At 35.8% G+C, this 17,506-nt stretch overlaps 3 protein-coding genes across 10 annotated transcripts; 2 read left to right on the forward strand and 1 right to left on the reverse strand.

The window, feature by feature from the left end:
• Nucleotides 1–1,117: 1,117 nt before the first annotated feature.
• On the forward strand, nucleotides 1,118–5,568 carry LOC113708816 (ubiquitin-conjugating enzyme E2 7). The gene is made up of 6 exons (XM_027231440.2): nucleotides 1,118–1,303; nucleotides 1,440–1,542; nucleotides 2,428–2,525; nucleotides 2,618–2,718; nucleotides 3,554–3,631; nucleotides 5,238–5,568. The coding sequence occupies exons 1-6, from the start codon at nucleotides 1,261–1,263 to the stop codon at nucleotides 5,313–5,315; spliced, it is 501 nt and encodes a 166-aa protein (XP_027087241.1). The 5' UTR covers nucleotides 1,118–1,260; the 3' UTR covers nucleotides 5,316–5,568.
• Nucleotides 5,569–5,857: 289 nt separating this feature from the next.
• Nucleotides 5,858–6,910, reverse strand: LOC113695564 (uncharacterized). The gene is given in 3 exon segments (XM_027214699.2): nucleotides 5,858–6,127; nucleotides 6,286–6,448; nucleotides 6,657–6,910. Coding segments are annotated over 3 exon segments (438 nt in total). The 5' UTR covers nucleotides 6,782–6,910; the 3' UTR covers nucleotides 5,858–5,977.
• Nucleotides 6,911–8,203: 1,293 nt separating this feature from the next.
• On the forward strand, nucleotides 8,204–16,523 carry LOC113708829 (phosphatidylinositol/phosphatidylcholine transfer protein SFH10). 8 transcript variants are annotated; one of them, XR_011818437.1, is made up of 9 exons: nucleotides 8,205–8,753; nucleotides 9,708–10,134; nucleotides 10,856–11,022; nucleotides 11,453–11,548; nucleotides 12,364–12,646; nucleotides 13,689–13,901; nucleotides 13,998–14,372; nucleotides 15,039–15,264; nucleotides 15,621–16,523. XR_011818437.1 is itself a non-coding variant. In XM_027231494.2 (8 exons), the coding sequence occupies exons 2-7, from the start codon at nucleotides 9,772–9,774 to the stop codon at nucleotides 14,346–14,348; spliced, it is 1,473 nt and encodes a 490-aa protein (XP_027087295.1). In that variant the 5' UTR covers nucleotides 8,204–8,753; nucleotides 9,708–9,771; the 3' UTR covers nucleotides 14,349–14,372; nucleotides 15,621–16,523. The 8 variants fall into 8 exon arrangements, 7 of the variants coding, with proteins under 7 accessions (XP_027087295.1, XP_027087287.1, XP_027087278.1 ...); XM_027231494.2 differs by lacking the exon at nucleotides 15,039–15,264 and having other exon boundaries at nucleotides 8,204–8,753; XM_027231486.2 differs by lacking the exon at nucleotides 15,621–16,523 and having other exon boundaries at nucleotides 8,204–8,753; nucleotides 15,095–15,568.
• Nucleotides 16,524–17,506: the final 983 nt, after the last annotated feature.

Consider the following 17,506-nt stretch of genomic DNA (forward strand, 5'->3'; position numbering starts at 1 on the left):
ACAACTACTGGCGAATGTTGAGTGAGTAGACTTATTGGCCTACATTCTAAAAAATTCAAACTTTTCTGGAAAAATTTATTAGCGGTTACGTAGACACCCGTTTGGGTCGATGGTGGTTTAATTCTCACTGAATTCTCTTTGAGTCTCTTTAGGTCCTCATCCCTTATAGCTAGATTGGGAGTTGAGAATAGAAAAGAAAAGAAGAGAAATGTTAAGTTATGAGAGGAAAAAAAATGATAAGAAAAGAAGAGAAGAGATTTTAATATTGTTTAGAAATTTATGAAAGAAAATAAATGATTTTGGATATGTTGATTGCAATGGATCTTCTGTCTCACTTCCTATACCACTTTCTGTCCCACTTTTTATTATATTACTATTTCTCCTTCATAAACATTATGTTTTATTTCTTTTTTGTTTTCTTAAAATTCAATAACTATTAACTGAGTAATACACAAAATTTAGCAAACTCAAAAAATCAAAATGCATAAACAATGAGATTTTTTTAATGATTTTTTTACTGTATTTTTTAATTTTTTATTATATATTGCTTTTTAAGGTTATTTTATTTATTTATTTTTACTCAGTTAATAGTTATTGGTTCCTAAGGTAACAAAAAAAACTAAAATATAATATTTATGAAGGAGAGATAGTAATATAATAAAAAGTGGGATATAAATTGATACAGGAAGTGGGACAGAAGATCCGTTGTGCATATTAATTAATAAAAATTTCATTGAATAGCTTTTTAAGGATAGAATGGGTAATTTTTAATTTTTTTGTAGGCTCTCCGCTACTTTCCTTTGCTTTCTGCCCGATTTGGGATGGAAAATTTTTTTAATTGTAGCTGCTGTTTTTCTCCTTTCAAATCAGTTGTTTTTTTTTAATTTTACTAAATCTCCCAAATATTAGAAACATCTACCTTTCGCCTCCCTTCTTTTATTTTCCGCTCAAATCTTATCTCGCAAACTGGTCATTAGTATAGAGTAGAAGTAGGTTTAGAATATATTGTACAGTGTCGGGAAAAAGAAAAGAATGGCGAGGGAGTAAATTGCCTTTAGCCCGTGCATATCTATGAAGATTTACGAGAGAGGCTGCATTAGATTTGGAACCTTCTCCTCTCTATCCCACTTCCCCAGCTCTTTTTCTCTTCCCATTTCTCTTCATTCATAAAAAGCTCGTGCCATATAAAACCCAATTCGGCTGTAACCTTCTGATTCTCTCTCTATCTCTCCAGCCCCCCTCCGCAATTGGCATCCCTTGATGGCCTCACAAGCAAGCCTTCTCCTCCAAAAACAGCTCAGAGGTCATCTCTTTTTTCCCTTTTGCTTCAATTTAATTTGCTATAGTGTAGAATTGTTATATTTGAAGATCACTTTTCTTTTCCAGACTCTGATCGAACCGGTTTTGATTGATTGATGGGTTATGTTTATCTGTTGCAGATCTTTGTAAGCACCCGGTTGCTGGGTTCTCAGCCGGTTTGATTGATGAGAGCAATATTTTTGAATGGGGTGTCACCATCATAGGGCCTCCTGATACTCTTTAGTATGGCCTCCCTGCTGATTAGTACCTTAAAGATTCAAACTTTATTCAATTTCTAGTGTCGTTAGCCTTAGTTTTGTTTATTTTATCATTAAATTGTGCGTTTTAGTTAGATAACATTGTTAATTGTGATTGGAAATGAATTTCTTGTTTAGTTTGAGCACATCTCGTGTTATGATGGTCTTTATTAAGGCCTTATGTCTGATTACTACTGTACAGATTGCAACTTTGATGCATTATTTGATGTTATGAGGCTTAATTTTGTTAATATTATGATAAAATTCCTTGTCTCGGTTAGATTATGTTGTAAATACCTGATTCTTGTTCATTTTGTTTATGTTATGATGTCGAGTTCGTCTCTTTTTATATGTTTGCTTGTGGTTTTATGGCTTTAAAGTTTTTGACTTTTGCATTGCTGCTTGCGTAGTGCTAATGCTTGCCTGTGATCATTTGGGTTATCTTATTAACTCTGGCTTTACTTCTCATCTGGTCAATAGTTTCTCCTCTATTTTCTATTTAAATTCATAGGGATGTCAGAAATACCTATCAATATGGCTGTCAACCTACTAAAATTCTTGTTTTGGCACTAATATGCTGCGTTTATGTGCTTTGCTTCCTTTTGGGTAAAAGATGCTACTTCTTTCTTTTCTTTTCTTTTTTTTCCATATATTTTGTTTTATTTACATAGTGATTAAGTTGGCTATTTGACAAGTCTTTATGTTTTCCGTTGTCCTTAGCATGTGCTTTGGCCTATTAAGAGAACGGCTTTATATGCCGCTGTTATGCAACTTTTATTCATATGAAGGGTTGATGAGCTGGATGCAGTTAAGTTGATTCTAGTGCATTGTATGTTTCTATCGTGGTTAATTGAGTACTTTTGCACTGTAGCGATGGAGGCTATTTTAATGCCATTATGAGCTTTCCGTCAAATTATCCTCTCAGCCCTCCTACGGTGAAATTTACATCAGAGTTATGGCATCCAAATGGTTGGTCCAGGCAATTTCTCTATTTTGGATTTTTATTGGCTTCTTATCAATTAAACACTTGTGAGTTCATCTGTTTGCTTTGTGAGTTTCAGTATATCCTGATGGAAAAGTTTGTATATCAATTCTTCATCCGCCTGGTGATGATCCAAATGGTTATGAGCTTGCAAGTGAGCGTTGGAGTCCTGTCCATACGGTAGTAACATGTTCAATTATTATCATTTTAGCCATCTCCATCAAACATATTTCAGAAATATTCTTGAGCAATAGCATAATTCTGGGTTGAATATACTGGAATGTGTATGTTTGGTTGCATGCATGCAAATGTCAACCAATAAATTTGTAATGAGTTATTACATCTCATGGTTTAGTTAATTTTAATAAATGATATGCAGTGTGGCTTTCAGTCTCCTCCTAAAATTAGATTTATTAACAGGCCAGAAAACATTTTTGCTTTTTGGATGCTTGGAAATTTCACTTTCCAGTTGGCATATTTAAAAGATTTTGGATGTTTTTTTTTGTGTCGGAGTAGTTCTGTTGATTCTAGTTTGCAGAAATGCAAAGCTTAAGGGAGCATAGTGTGAGAGTAAAAGTGACTATTTGATGAACGGAAAGACATTAATTCGTCTAGAATGTGTCTTAAGAATTACATGAAAATTATATTCTTAACATATTGTCACAATAAATTGACAATTATGCTGTTAAGCATGCCATTCTGTTTCTGTTTTTCATGTGCTGTTGTACATATATTATTGGAGGACATATGCCCAGTATACTCATGGGGTTTGTTGGTCATCTGATCATACGTCTTACAAGTAGAATTTGGATCAGAGGATCAAATTTTGCTCCAACTTGAAATGAGAATATGATATGGCTGCATATCCTAATGGGCAAAAGAGGTCCACACGTCCTCCAAGCAGGATTGTCCTTTCTGTCTTTGTTATAACCATGTACCCTAGCTTTGGTCTTTTTTGTTTTGGGCTATCTATCTTGTCTTTAAGTTGTGATGTTTTAATCTGGTTTTGGGACAGGTTGAAAGTATTGTCTTAAGTATCATATCAATGCTTTCCAGCCCAAATGACGAGTCTCCGGCGAATGTAGAGGCTGCTGTGAGTGAAGATCTCTGTCTTTATTTTTAATTTTTCTGCACTTGTCAATTTGCTTTAGTCCAACATATGTGTGAACTTATCCGACATGCTTTCAGTACATGCTTGTGGCAATGAACCTTTGCAAACTAATATTATGAAGAAATTACTGTTATGGTCCTTGTGCTTGGGGAGGAAGGCAAAGGAAACGCAACAAGATGTCCTTTTGATGCGTTTTCACCATAGAGTGACTGTCTAACATGGGTAGTGAATTTTCATACGAGTTTTATGGAAGTGCACCTCATGTCCACAAGAATTGGCATACACTAATTCTTGAAATTGCTTAGCAATGGATGAGGGATAAAGAGATCTCGGTGTTTGAAATTGCTTTGCCAATGTACTACATGTCATAGAAGTTATGAACATACAAATCTCTGTTTGAAAAGACTGGACCAAGAATCTGCTGAGTGTTTCCTAAATTGCTTGTTAGTGATGTGTTTCTCATAGACTTAATCTTAGTTATCTAACAAGAGCAAGATTCAAGCGCACTGAAACTACGGTTATGTAGCTTTTCATGTATCTGGAAATAAACAAATGGTGTACGTTTGCATATTTGCTGCATTTGTATCTGTTTCTGGTGAGACCCTTTTCCAACCTGTATTCCTCATTTCTAATCGCAATATATAGCTAATCTTCCAAGAGTGTGTATACATGTGTGTGTGTGTGTATACACACTCTTAATGTCACTTGGCACTCTTGAGATTTTAGAAATATCACTTACCTCCCTTAATAATTGTAAAAAGACTATATTAACCCTCACTTGACACATAATTCACAACATATCAAATAAATAGAGCTCAAAAATTATAAAAAAATAAACGAAAGTCACTTTCTTCTTTTATCATTCTCTCTTACTCATATTTTTTGGATGACTATGCAATATTTTATTTGTAAATTATAATAAATTAAATTTGTTTATCTGTTATTTTTTGTGATTGTGTTAAAGTGGGGTATGATTTATTTGCTTATTTTGAGTTGATTTTTATAATGATTGGTACAAGTTTAATGGTTTGAGCAAGGGTTGAGAAGATGTTGGAAAAAAATATGAATTCATAAGAAATCGGTGTTGAACATACAGAATTAAATTGATGCAAGTGTGTTTCTTTTCAAGTATCTTTTTAATTTTTCAAATTTATATTTTTATGGGATATAGTATAGTGATGTGATAGTACTACAAGAGATTGTTTTTGAGGTGAAATAAACAAAGAGGTTTAGGAATATTTTTATGTAGCAAGTGTAAGGGTAGCTTAGGATTTTTAAAAATGATGTTACACAAATAACAAAAGTAAAGGAGGTAAGTGATATTTTGATAACCTTAGGGGTGCGAGGTGACATTAAGAGAAACCTCAAGGGAGGTTTCTGATACTATCCCTACACGCACAAACCTAGAGAAACTAATGGCTAGATCTTAGCAGCATCCTTCACCCTTTGTTTTTGGTCTCAAACATTGCTTGAACCATGGAGATTGATGCCTGCTTATTGTTTTAGGAATTGGATATATATATATATATATTTTTTTTTTCTGGTTAATATATCTCTAAATGGTTCTTGCCTTTTTGTTTACTTGCAGAAGGAATGGAGAGATAAGAGGGACGAATTTAAGAAGAAGGTGAGCCGATGCGTGAGGAAGTCACAGGAAATGTTGTGATGCATCATTTTGTTGTGGGGTTGGGGGGGGGGTCTTTTTTGCTTGTGTGTACCAGAGTGTCTCAATTTGTTGTGTGGGAGGACTGGCTCATAGGGTTGGCATGCTAAGTTATGTGGAGTTCCAGTTCATGTTCTCACCTTTATCCGTTTATTAACCTCTGTTTATTGACCTCCTGTTAAGGCCTTTTCAATGGGTGAATTTTGTACTTGAAAAGGTTTTGTTAGTATTTTGGTGATTCTCTTCTTTTTCTGTCTTTCTCCAGAGTTCTTGTTAGCCTTTTATATGATTCTATAATGTGCAGATATTTGAGACCGAAATGGAGAAAGATGATGATGTTATGAAAAGAGATGAACAGGGGAAAAAATAGGAGCAAAGCAAGGGTCATGTAATGAACTTGTATATGCATATTGCCTAAGAAAAGTTAAAATCTGCGAAATGGTTTTCAAGGTTTCGATATTTAGTCCTTTTGAATTTTCGAATGGTTTTGTTCGCCCAAATTTTCCAAAGGAAGAGTTGACGATGCCGCTCATGCAAATCAGCCACGAGAGCCCGAGGTTTTTTTTTTTTTGACTTGGCCCAAAAAGTACGATTATATCCAGGATCACATGCCCTGAATTCCGTCCATCTTATGATATGATGATATGAGTGCCATCTTGAATGAATCAGGGTTGGTGTGGTTTAGACGGTGGATTCAAAGGGCTCCCCATCCTCACTACAATTCCATCATCAATATCTCGTACGTACCCAACTTTTTGTCCCCATTCTTTCTCCTCTGGCTCACTCACCGGCATTGCTCCATTCTCAACTGCTCTCTGATCCCCGAATCATCAACCACAAAACAAAACGAAGAATCATCCCATAAACAGTAAGAAAAATGTTGCTAATGGTGAATTATCATCGGATTAAAGCAAATATGTTCTGATCAAATCCCTCGAGAACATATATATAGCATTCAACTGCGTTAATGTACCTTGTATGCAGCATCGACATCAAGATAATCAAAACAAATCTCAACTGGCTGCCTCTTCCGGATAGGATCCGGGGTCTGGACCTTCCCTGTTATAACATCCGTCTCACGCTGGTGGATTGGGGTAAAAGCTATCGTCGTTTGTCAGCTCTCTAGCTCTCCCCATCTTCCGTCCATTCCATGCATGCATTTTTATTTTTTTTTTTGGTAGGACATGCATGCATTTAACCAGATATACAAGCCCATTAATAAATTACATTATATATATATATATATATATATATATATATGCACACACATGCAAAGTAACGCTACAAAATAAATAAATAAATAAATAAAACGGACAGCTTGATACTACTACAGCGTTTGTGTACCTGTGCGACTCATCCAAGCGGCGAACGTTGTGGCCGAAGGCGGTGGCGTAAAATTCAACGGATTTAGCTACGTCTCTCACATATACCACTGTGTATGCAAATGATGGGCTTAGCAAAGGTGCCATTCTTTATTTATTTATTTATTTTTTGTTTTTTGAATCTTCTTCAACTCTGGATTGTATGGAACTCTGATATAAGTAATAATTCACTAGTTGTATTTATTTCTCCAATATCCTAGAGATCAAAGTTTACAATTAACTGAAACCACCAGCATTTTTGGTGAACCAACTCCTTTAAATACTGAGAAGGCCAGTTTTACACGTAGGACATGGTTCAAGTTAATGAAGCTACGCGTGCACATTATGCCCGCTTAAAGCTGGTGGTTTGCTGCCACGTTTGCTTTGGGTTCGCCACACGTACGATTTAATGACGAAACCCATACAACGGATCTTCTGTCCCATATCCTGTGCCATTCTCTGTCCCAAATTCAGTAACTACAAATTCAGTAAAAAATAAATACAACAGCTTCAAAAAAATAATATATAATAGAAAATTAAAAAATGCAGCAGAAAATTCATAAAAAATCTCATTTTTTATGCATTTTGATTTTTTGAGTTTGTTAAATTTTGTGTATTACTAAATTAATAGTTATTGGATCTTAAGGAAACAAAAAAGAACTAAAACATGATATTTATGAAAGAGAAATAGCAATATAATAAAAAATGGGACAGAAAATAGCAAAGAATGTGAGACAGAAGATCCGTTGCGCCGAGCTGACGACAGAATTCCTTCTACACAAATTAAATGGTGATCTCAGTAATAGTAATACCCCACGTACATAGCCAACTTGCTACTGCTGGTTAGGTTTCGGAACCACGCACTTGTCCTCTAACCTCCCTTATAGCCCAATTAAGCCCCCTTCCCTGGTGTATAAAAGTAACGATTAAGGGGCCCAAAAAGAGAGAGAGAGAGCAATACAACCATGTGTTAAAGGTTTTAAGTTTACAAATCTTGAAAATGTCAGTAAAGCTTGAAGTCTTAAAATTTTGCTACTAGAGTTAACTTCAAATCAATTTTGAACTAAAAAAAAAGCTGGCAAATTAGATTATTGTGAAAAAGAAAGAAAGAGAGAGATCCCCTTAAAAAAAAAAAGGTAAATTACATATAATTTTCGTGTGGATTCGTAAATTGTTACATGACCTCTTTAGTTTTAAGATGTTTACATATTTTCTGATAGTTTTATGTAAAGTAAAAACTTGACACAGAATAGCATTCATAATATCGTTACTTGAAATATTAGTGTTGTTTCTAGTTAAACACTAAATTAAACAACAGTCTGAGTACCTTACTAAAACTATAGAAAAATTATGTAGATAGATGAAAAAAATCATAAGGAATAAAGTGAATATTCATGTAAATTAAAAATGTGTCAAATGGATATTACGATTCTATCCCATGCGTCGCATTTTTTAATTGTGTTTGGTTCAATCACTGTAGTCACGGGTGTCTTCTGTCCATTATCTACCTTACATAAAATTAAAGAGGAGTTATGTGATTATTTTAAAATCTTAAGAAAGTTACGTGATTATATGACAGATCGCAAAGGGGGTCATATATAATTTTTCCCTAAAATGTTGTAGACCAAGAAACCCAAGCTATGCTCTTCATTTCCTCGGCATATTCCAAAATATTCTATTCACTATTCAGACGCAGAGATTTTGAACAACAATAAGCCAAAAGTCAACAGAAACGGTGAAGAACACTAACGCCCGTCAACCGTCCGTTCAATTGCTCAAAGTAGAGTCACCTCCTGCTCTGCTGTGCTGGTCCACAATCCATAAGCTTCATCACTGCATCTGTACTTTTATAATTGATGATTGAGGCAAAAATTGACGGCAACGTCAACTGACGGACAACCGCCAGACAGCAGACCATCTCACATGCCTTTTCGTCGTCCTCCTCCTCCTCCTCCTCCTGATTCCTTCTTCTTTTAAGTATTACTTTTACTGCTACTTACCAGAAGAGTTAATAATTACAGCTCTATTTTCTCACTCTAGATGCTTCACAATTTTCTACCAAGCTGTAAAATTCCTCCAGGTAATGCTGCTCTTTTGTCTCGATTGACTGATCCAAATGGCAAAGAGATCATGCATTAGTATGTTTGCTTCTGGTTGAATTGTACTTTTGTCGTATTCATGATTTCTTTTCTCTTCAGTTCTCCTGTTGAAATTCAAGTTAAAATTTAATAGCCTCTTTATTATGTTAGCATTAACGTGAAATTTCTGATTTCTGTTTCCAGCCTTAAATTTGGAATTCGTTATAAATTTATTCAGTTATGTTTATATATACAATCAGGGGTAGTTTTTTTGACTAGGCATTCTAGTGCTGATGCTGGATAGAAATGATACTTATTTCTGTAAGTTATGGTAGACAATATGCTTTTTTCAGTAAATAGTGCACTTAGGAGAGATGAAAAATGGGCAAAGCTACTCGATTCTCTGTTTGAGTTCGCTCGGTACTTGTTCCGAGATTCATTCATCAACTAGCGGAACCAAGAAAGCACAAGATTTAGTGTTTCTTCAAGCTGCTATTCAGTTTGACTCAATTTACCTAAAACATGAGATCACATTACAAAGAATTCAACATACCCAAGTTCGAGGCGAGCTTGGCTTAATGAACTCGTTAAGCATTCAAATAAAGCTTGTATAGTATAGTTTAAGATCCTTTACACGCCTGAGAACTTTCCGATCATAAAAGGGAGAGTGTTTGCATGGTTATCTCTCAATTTGATAAGTAATTTTGGACTGTTTTGCCTATTTGTTAAACGGTTGATTGAGAAACTGATTACACCCTCAATTTGATCAGCGATCTTAGTCCATATTTCTGCTTGTATATACACCTCATCATTTGTTAGAGAAAGGGTACAACTAATGCAGTGATGGTCGTTATGGTTTGGTCATTTTGAGCTTTATCCAACAAATATTAACGCACAAGTTTTGTCAAGTTCTCTTATATTGATATCCATTATATATGCTTTTGGTTTTGTTGCAGGTCCAGTTGTTTAGGATAGATGGGTTGATTCTTTAGCCAGATTATATGCCCTTGAATTGACTCAATGGGGGACTTGACTTCGGGTTCTAGCTCATTCAGGACTGTAGCAACAGATTCTACTAGTGGCATGAAGAAGTCAACAGGGCGTTTGATTGCTTCTAGCCATAAATCTTGTTCACATCAATCTCTGCAGAGAATTCCCTTCCGAAACCAGTTGCTAAGCAACGAGAATTTGGGGCGGGTAGCTGGTAACCCAGTTGCGTCATTTTTACTTAAAGCTGCTGCATTAGAGGTTGTGCGGAGGTTTTCAAAGGCCAGGTGTCCGTTTGTCTGGTCCACTTTGCAGGCTCTGCAAGTTGTTTGTTATCCACCATTTAAGTGGATAGAGAGGTGGAACCCATTTAGAGCTTTGGTTAAAGGGATGCAGGTTGGTGCTTACACTACTAAGTAGTGCCCACATTCATCTATCAAGTAAATATGAAGTTGCCTGCTTGTTTCTCACAAATTTCCAAGCAATATTAAGTAATTATATTGTCATATGCATACTCTAATCACTAACCTGCTTTCCTGAGGCAATTTTCTTTACTGCTTCAAAATCTTATCATTTAGAAGTCTGTGCTTTGATTAAGACTGAGTATAGGTCATCAAAAGTGCAGTGAATTCGAGCCTGCATGAGTGGAAACTATTTATTGACTTTCTGGATACCAAAAAATTGTTTCAGAATATGGTACAATCATGGGAATTTAGTCTATGGCAGTTAGCAGCAAGAATTGTCTCAATATACAATTCATTAACCTCTGTCTAAATAGAGATCTAAGATCCATGCTTTCTTATCCACTAAAGAAGAAGCCTTGTGATTTCATCATACTTTCATTGAGCAAATGACTTTTTGTTAAAAATAAAATTGGGATGATCCTCTTTGTCCAACTTAATAGAGTGGCCTGATCAGCTCAAAAGCTTTAATTTATTTACTCTACTTTGTTATCTAAACTTTTACCCTAAGTTGCAAATATTTTGATAGTAATCTATACATATTGTAGATTATTCCATCATGCAGGACACTTTTATGACTTTGGTTATGTAAGGGTGCCAAATAACATACTTGTTGCTATTGACATTTAATGGTTGTGGTATCTTCTTTTCTTTAGATGCTGTCGCGGCCTTTACTGGTAATATCCCTTGCAACAGCCTTGTCTGATGGTTCAGGATGCAAAGATGATACCTTGGATAATGAAGATCCTCCTCGCACCAGTGAATCTACCTCATTAGATTCCCCTTCAGATATATCCTCTGTGCAGTCTGCTCCCAGTATGAGGTAGATAAACTGATATTGCAGCATTCTTTTTCTTCAACAGTTTTCACAATGTTGCTGCTGATGTCTTCAAATTCTTTATTATGAAGTATTCAACCTGTAAATATCCAATACAGGTGATTCCAGATCGGGCCTCATTGTAGTGCTGGAAGTTTTCTTGACTATGATTTTACCTGTACAGATACTCATCTCGTTGTATTTTTTTGGTCAAGAACTTCAATTACACTTTTTTTTTTTTCAAATAAATCAGTTCTCTAATGGAGGCTCATTTGATTACATGAGTTGTTTAACTTTGCTGTTTTACCATCTGTACCTTTCCTTGACCTTCTACACTTGAATGGTCATAATCAGAATGTAGTTCTGGGTGCTTTCATGTGCATGCATTTTATTGTTTTCCCTGGTTAACCATGATGAAGATTTCCTTGTTTTGCAGTATTGGTGGTGATGGGTCTGAAAATCTATCTTCTAAAACTTGGTTGCTTCTGCTCTATAAAGAACTTCAACTTCAGGGGATAACTTTACCTGAAAGGTAATTGTGACAAAATGAATAATACTCTCGGAGTATTATATTAAGAAATTGTCTTGTTAATTGCCGTAATCAAACAAAATCACAAAGGAAGTAAACAGTTTATGGTAATACCAGTTTAGTAAGTAACTCATCTTCCTGCATTAGTTGCTTCCATCTCTTAAAAATGGTCTTTTTATTTCTTCATGTTCCTAGTTCATTTATTTGTTGTTGGAGCAGGCACAGATTTAAGTTATTGGGGATTGAAACAACAGTATGTCCCATTGGGGAGCTAATCATAGTGCCCCATACCATTGTGCACACATTCTAATTTATACTGAAAATGATTGTTAAATTTGAGTTTTCTTACTAATAACAATAGCAGACATGAGTTTGTTCTCCAAGGAATTTACTTGTTTCTTAGCCATGTAATGATCTCAGGCTGCTACATGGCTGAATAGCCTCACAGTGTTGAGCTGAATATCAATGTCCCACTATTAAGTTCTAATTTCCTTGTAAAGCAGCATAACCTATTTGATGAGGGTCATTTGCATCTTGGGTATTAAACATTTGGATTGTCTGACTAGGTGGGTTAGTCTTATGGCTACTTTTCATCTCTAAGGTTTATGCCCCTTTATCCGGAACTGGAACATTTTGTAATCCAGACTGCTTATTTCTTTCTCAAGGATTTCTCAAGGTGCGGGTTTATTGGCTCAATAATTTAACTTAAGCTACAAATACTTGGAAGATTGTTCTATATATTACTTTAGCTTGTATTTATGTGATATCTTAAAATATTTCTTCATGCACTGGAGCATGATATAACAGTGTTTATGCAGAATTGATGAGGAGGAGCTTCATAGATTCTATGAGACCGCGAATGGAAATTTTCCACGCTTTCTATCATTAGTGAAGAAAACAATCTCTTGGAGGAAGAACTACCGAATTCTGTCAGAACAAGAACTTAAAATGTGGTCAAGTATGGTCTTCTGGCATGGAGTTGATAAAAAACATCAACTTTGCCTTATTGTCCGCCTTGGATTGGCTTGCATAAGCGTGCCATTATCTGACAGACCTCGATTTTCTCAGGCAGTTGGTATGCTTTTCAACTTCTATGATTTTGTGAGTTCTTGCTGTCAATTTTTACAGAATAAATTGGACGTGAAGACGTGCTTCTTTCTTCCCCTTTCAGTTTGGAGGAACATAACTCTAAGTTGTTTTTTGTTTTTGCTTTTATTTTTCCTTGTTCCACTTATTCCTTTTTTCTTTGGTTGTCATTGTTTTGTTGTTTGCATGCAATTTACTGCTTTAATAATCCTTGTCAAATGCAAACCCATTTTAGATTTGTCATTTCAAATAGCTTCCTTCCTGTTTTCTTTTGCTCGAGGAATTTGATTTGACTTCTATTACAGCTCTTATGTGAACTAAGCTGTATTAGAGTAGGTTGGTCATAGGTGCTGATTCATCAATTGCCTCAGTAGATGATGCGTTTTAGTGTCGGTGTCATTTTCTTCTTCTTTAGAAAACTGACTTACTGCGGTAAGTTTGCCATTCAACTAATTATATTGGTTATGACTGAGTTTGCCTTATAAAAAGTGTTGTGTTGGTAATCAAACCAATGAAATCCTGTAGTTGCCTTGGGTTCTTGACCTTTGGGCATATTTCTCATTTTTAGTGAGTCAGCTTCATAATAATTTTGGTGACGTCAAAATGTTGCTTGAATTACATAATTCATTCCATGTTGCATACACTCATTAAATTTGTGATATCAATTCCTCTTAGTGAAATATTCTTATATTTGTCTTCTTCCAATCTTCACATATTTATCTGATTACCCATATAGGTCATTGTTGTGTTATGTTGTCACTATATGGCTTCATTACAAGATTACTCATTTGTTATATTTAATCTGAATATTTTAGAATATGACAGTTTCTGTTGACAATTTTGCTGATGCTAGATTTGGAATTCTAAATAGTGAGAGTCATACATGCTGTAAAATATGGTACTAATGAAGTAGGGTAAATCATGGAGAAGCATTTTTCTGTCCCTGTCTCTCTATTTTTTTATTAATTTTTTTTTTTTCATTTTTTGCTTTCTTTTCTTTTCTTATACCCATTACTAAAGCAATGATTTGTCTTGACCCTTGATTTTAGTTTCTCAGGTGGAATATGGAGTTCTCCATCTAATGGACAATGAACATTCTCGAATTACTGTCTTGGTGGACTGTGAAGGCTTGTCACCTCTCAAGTTTCCCATGCAAATGTCATTAACCTGTTGCAATATTCTGCAAGAGCACTTCCCAAAACGTCTAGGCTGCATATATGTCGTACGACTTCCCCTAGTTGCTCGAGTCATTGCACAAACTTTTATCCAGGTAAGCTTCTGTAGCAGTTTTTTATCTGATTTCCAAAGTTTCACTTCATCTTGTTAATGCTTTAGATTGGAAATTAACCTTCCTATCACTGGTTAGTTTCTCAAACCTGGAACCAGACAAAAGCTGAAAATTCTTGGAGAGATGTACCAAGAGGCTCTTTCCAATTGCATCGAGACACTCCCGTCATGTCTTGGTGGGTTATGCACATGCTTGACATGTTCCAGGCTTGACATCTGCAATCGGCAGCAGCCCTGTATTACTGAATCCAATTGGGGTGAATCATTTGCAAATATAACAAGTGAGGAAGTTCTGCCGGCACTTGATCCAACTTATGACACTGATATTCTCTTAAGCGCCAGTGGTGAACAATTATTGAGAAAAGCTGTAGTTGGAATTCTCATATTCTGGGTGTTGATTGCTTTCTTTGCCGGAGTATATGCATCTTGAAAGCAGACCAGTTTTAAACTTGAGGTGAGATCAGACCATACCCCGTTTTAGTCAACTCTTAACAGTTGTTTTAATAGTTGGTATTATTTGTAATCTGCTCCCAGAGAAGTTTTTGTAATTCTGCATTGTAAAATATTCTCATAAAAAAAAACATGAATAAGCAGGTTATTGTTCATGTTATTAGTGGAGTTGGTCAGAAACCCCACTAGATATTCTTTTGGCCATTCTTTGATTTGGGAGTGCATATATGTTGGTTCCAGGGTAACTAGAAATTCTACATATTGATTCTGGTATGGTCAGACCTCAATAACGAAATAATACCTGACTTCCCCAACTTTGTCAGGGGGAGTTCATCTCCAGTTCGAAGTCTCGATTGTGCATGGCAACTCTAATCGAGTCTTGCGAAAAATGACAGGCTTTATGTTGGTCTAGGCTAAACCTGGATCTAACTGAGCTTGGTCTACGTTTGGAACTTCTACCATCTTAGATTCTCAAGCAATATGCTTAACCATATTGTTTCTCTTCCTTAAATTCAAGTCACTTACCATATGGAACCTTTTAAATTTCACTTTAACTGAAACGAGATGTATGCATGACTTAGTTTCCAAAGAATGTGCCAAAGAATGTGCCTTTTGATGTCAATAGGGCTATCAAGTCACTTACCATATGGAACCTTTTGATGTCCGAAAGGTCTGCACAAGTTAGGCCAGAATGTGTCGCTGACTTGACATCCTGATCCAATGAAGTATACTGGCATAACGAGTCATCGGCCATGCCAGAGCAAAACCTCGTACAAAGGCCAACCACGAACGGAACTTTCTTGTATCCGTTGACGCCAAAAGTCCATGGTGCAGAATGGAGGAAATAAAAAGCTGTATGTGAATATCAGCAAAAGCTTAAATCCCGCTCGAAATGGGTAAGAAGAAAGCTAAACAAGATGGGAAACTTTTCTGAAGATCGTATTGTATCTTGTCTTGAAAAGCCACTGAGCATATACAAGGAAATTCAATCATGAAAACAAGTACATATTTAGTCTGCTTGAAAATAGTTCGGAAATCGAGTTTGGTTGCCGTTGATTCTTTGTGCCTGCAGTTCTTCTTCTGTACAGTATTACTCTTTTCGTTTTGTTATCCTTCCCTAGTCCTAGAGATATCAATAGTAACATAAGATAAAACCTTACTCTCAGGGTGTTGCATTTGTGTATTAATCACTTGGTTGAATTTCTGGTTTCTTTTCCTGTTTTCCGGGGTTTGAAGCATTACTGCTTTCCAGGTGACTGATCGTGCAAATTTCCTTGCTCCTTGAATTGGCAAATGCCTTCTAGACTGCCCTTATTGACCTTGTCATGGAAGTCCAAATTCACAAATCTGGGGTCCATTCAGCAGCCAATGAGGATGTTATAAGCCTGGATGGCATAATGTTGTTTACATCGTCAATTCTGACAGAAAGTTCAGTCCTAGGAACTTATCAAGTTTTATTCGCATATTCTTTGCAGCGATTGGGTCTGCTCAATTTGTTCTAATCGGCATCCGAATTGTGATGATGACTGGGTTCAAATTCGTCTGTTTCTTAGAGAAAATCCATGTGGATTACAGGCTTTGAGCTATGGATAATCTGAAAATCCAGCAGCGATAACTATTGATGACATGGATAGAAAAGTACTTCATTGTTAGTCAACCTCCGTGCATGTACGGACAAAACATCCATCCGCATCCAAGAGAAGAGATTGAAGCAAATCATCTTTTTGCCTCTTTAAAGGTGGGTTCCAGCTTCCCCCTTTCACAACTGGCAATAGTGAATAGCGAAATGAAAGTTTCTGCAACTCTCAAAATCACTACTTTCGCGACTTTGCTATTTTCCCAGCATTCGTCACTTTGCGAACACCTCAAGCTCCCTCGTCATGGTTTTGGCAGATGTTCTAATATTTTGTTTATTTATTTATTCATTAGTAAAATCACATATTGAAAGTTAAAAACTCAGATCAGAGTGCTATTTTCTAACTTCTATCTGAGCATATCTTAGTTCAGGCAACTCATTAAAGCGTCTGAACAAGTCATACTTGGATTCTTGCATTTAGTAGCACGCCAGCTCTCCACTTGATCTCTCTCTCTCTCCCTCTCTCTCTCTCTCTCTATATATCTATGCACACATATATAAATCAACCCTTTTAATTTATTCTTGAGCTATTTTGTCCGCCATTGTTTACCCCTAAAAAATGTGATGGATGAGGTCGAGCAAAAGTGCAGAATTTTCAAAGATGAAACATGCAATAGTCGTTGGTCAAAACTGAAAAAAGCCTTAAGCTTTCATGCTTTAGGAATTTATTAGAGGAGAGTGCCCTTTATCCGAAAGATCATCCATTGGTTAGTCCTTGTTTCAAGCTTCACTTCACCAAATGGCCTGCCAAGCACTACGTCAGTTTGGAGTTCAAATGCAGAGGACATGAGCCTCCACTTGGTAAAGAAAGTATGGAAGTAATTGCTATGATTTAGAAATCGTCATAACAAAGCATATGTATTTCATTGAGTGGGAGTTTTTGTTCATCGAGCAAATGTGGTACGCGGCGCATTATCCCTAGATGAGGGATCTTATACCACCTTCATTTTCTTCAAAAGACAAAAAGTAAAAAAAATAAACAACGCTATTGGGGATCTTAATCGAAGCACCATCTTTGTTAGTATGGAGGGAAGAGAAAAAGAAACGTTTCTTTGTTGACTGACTGGGGCACAATTTCTTTTGCCCTGTCTATTCCGAAGAAGAAAACGAGATGGCGAAGAAAGTGGTTTACTCAATTTTTTCTTCTTCAATGGACCAGAAGTAAGCATTGCTAAAAATGCAAATGAAATCAAAACAACAACAAGTCTTGATGTAAAATCATTTCGTCAACTAGACCATAATATCTTACAAGAAATTAATACAAAAACGAGTAATTGCTCAGATTCCATATTATCCGCACGATATATATTAGTACTAGAATTTTGACCCGTAAGATTTCAAATCAAACTATTAAAATTATTGTTGTTGAAAAGAAAAGGCTAAAAATTAAAAATGGTATCAGTTTTACCGTCAATCTGTACGAAAATGCGTTATTTTAAATGAAAGTAAAGGACACAAATTTTTCACTCATGAAAGGTATGCAACGACACACTCATCAACTT

The sequence above is a fragment of the Coffea arabica genome, chromosome 1e (assembly GCF_036785885.1).
Source record: "Coffea arabica cultivar ET-39 chromosome 1e, Coffea Arabica ET-39 HiFi, whole genome shotgun sequence".
NCBI lineage: Eukaryota > Viridiplantae > Streptophyta > Magnoliopsida > Gentianales > Rubiaceae > Coffea > Coffea arabica.

What these genes read in the sequence shown, in the direction of transcription:
- LOC113708816 (XM_027231440.2), top strand. Translation starts at nt 1,261, where the DNA reads ATGGCCTCACAAGCAAGCCTTCTCCTCCAAAAACAGCTCAGAG. An exon ending in AGAGTTATGGCATCCAAATG is followed by an intron (nt 2,526 to 2,617) that starts GTTGGTCCAGGC and finishes TGTGAGTTTCAG; the next exon opens with TATATCCTGATGGAAAAGTT. An exon ending in GTTGGAGTCCTGTCCATACG is followed by an intron (nt 2,719 to 3,553) that starts GTAGTAACATGT and finishes GTTTTGGGACAG; the next exon opens with GTTGAAAGTATTGTCTTAAG.
- LOC113708829 (XM_027231494.2), top strand. Translation starts at nt 9,772, where the DNA reads ATGGGGGACTTGACTTCGGGTTCTAGCTCATTCAGGACTGTAGCAACA. An exon ending in GGGATAACTTTACCTGAAAG is followed by an intron (nt 11,549 to 12,363) that starts GTAATTGTGACA and finishes GTGTTTATGCAG; the next exon opens with AATTGATGAGGAGGAGCTTC. An exon ending in TTTTCAACTTCTATGATTTT is followed by an intron (nt 12,647 to 13,688) that starts GTGAGTTCTTGC and finishes TTAGTTTCTCAG; the next exon opens with GTGGAATATGGAGTTCTCCA.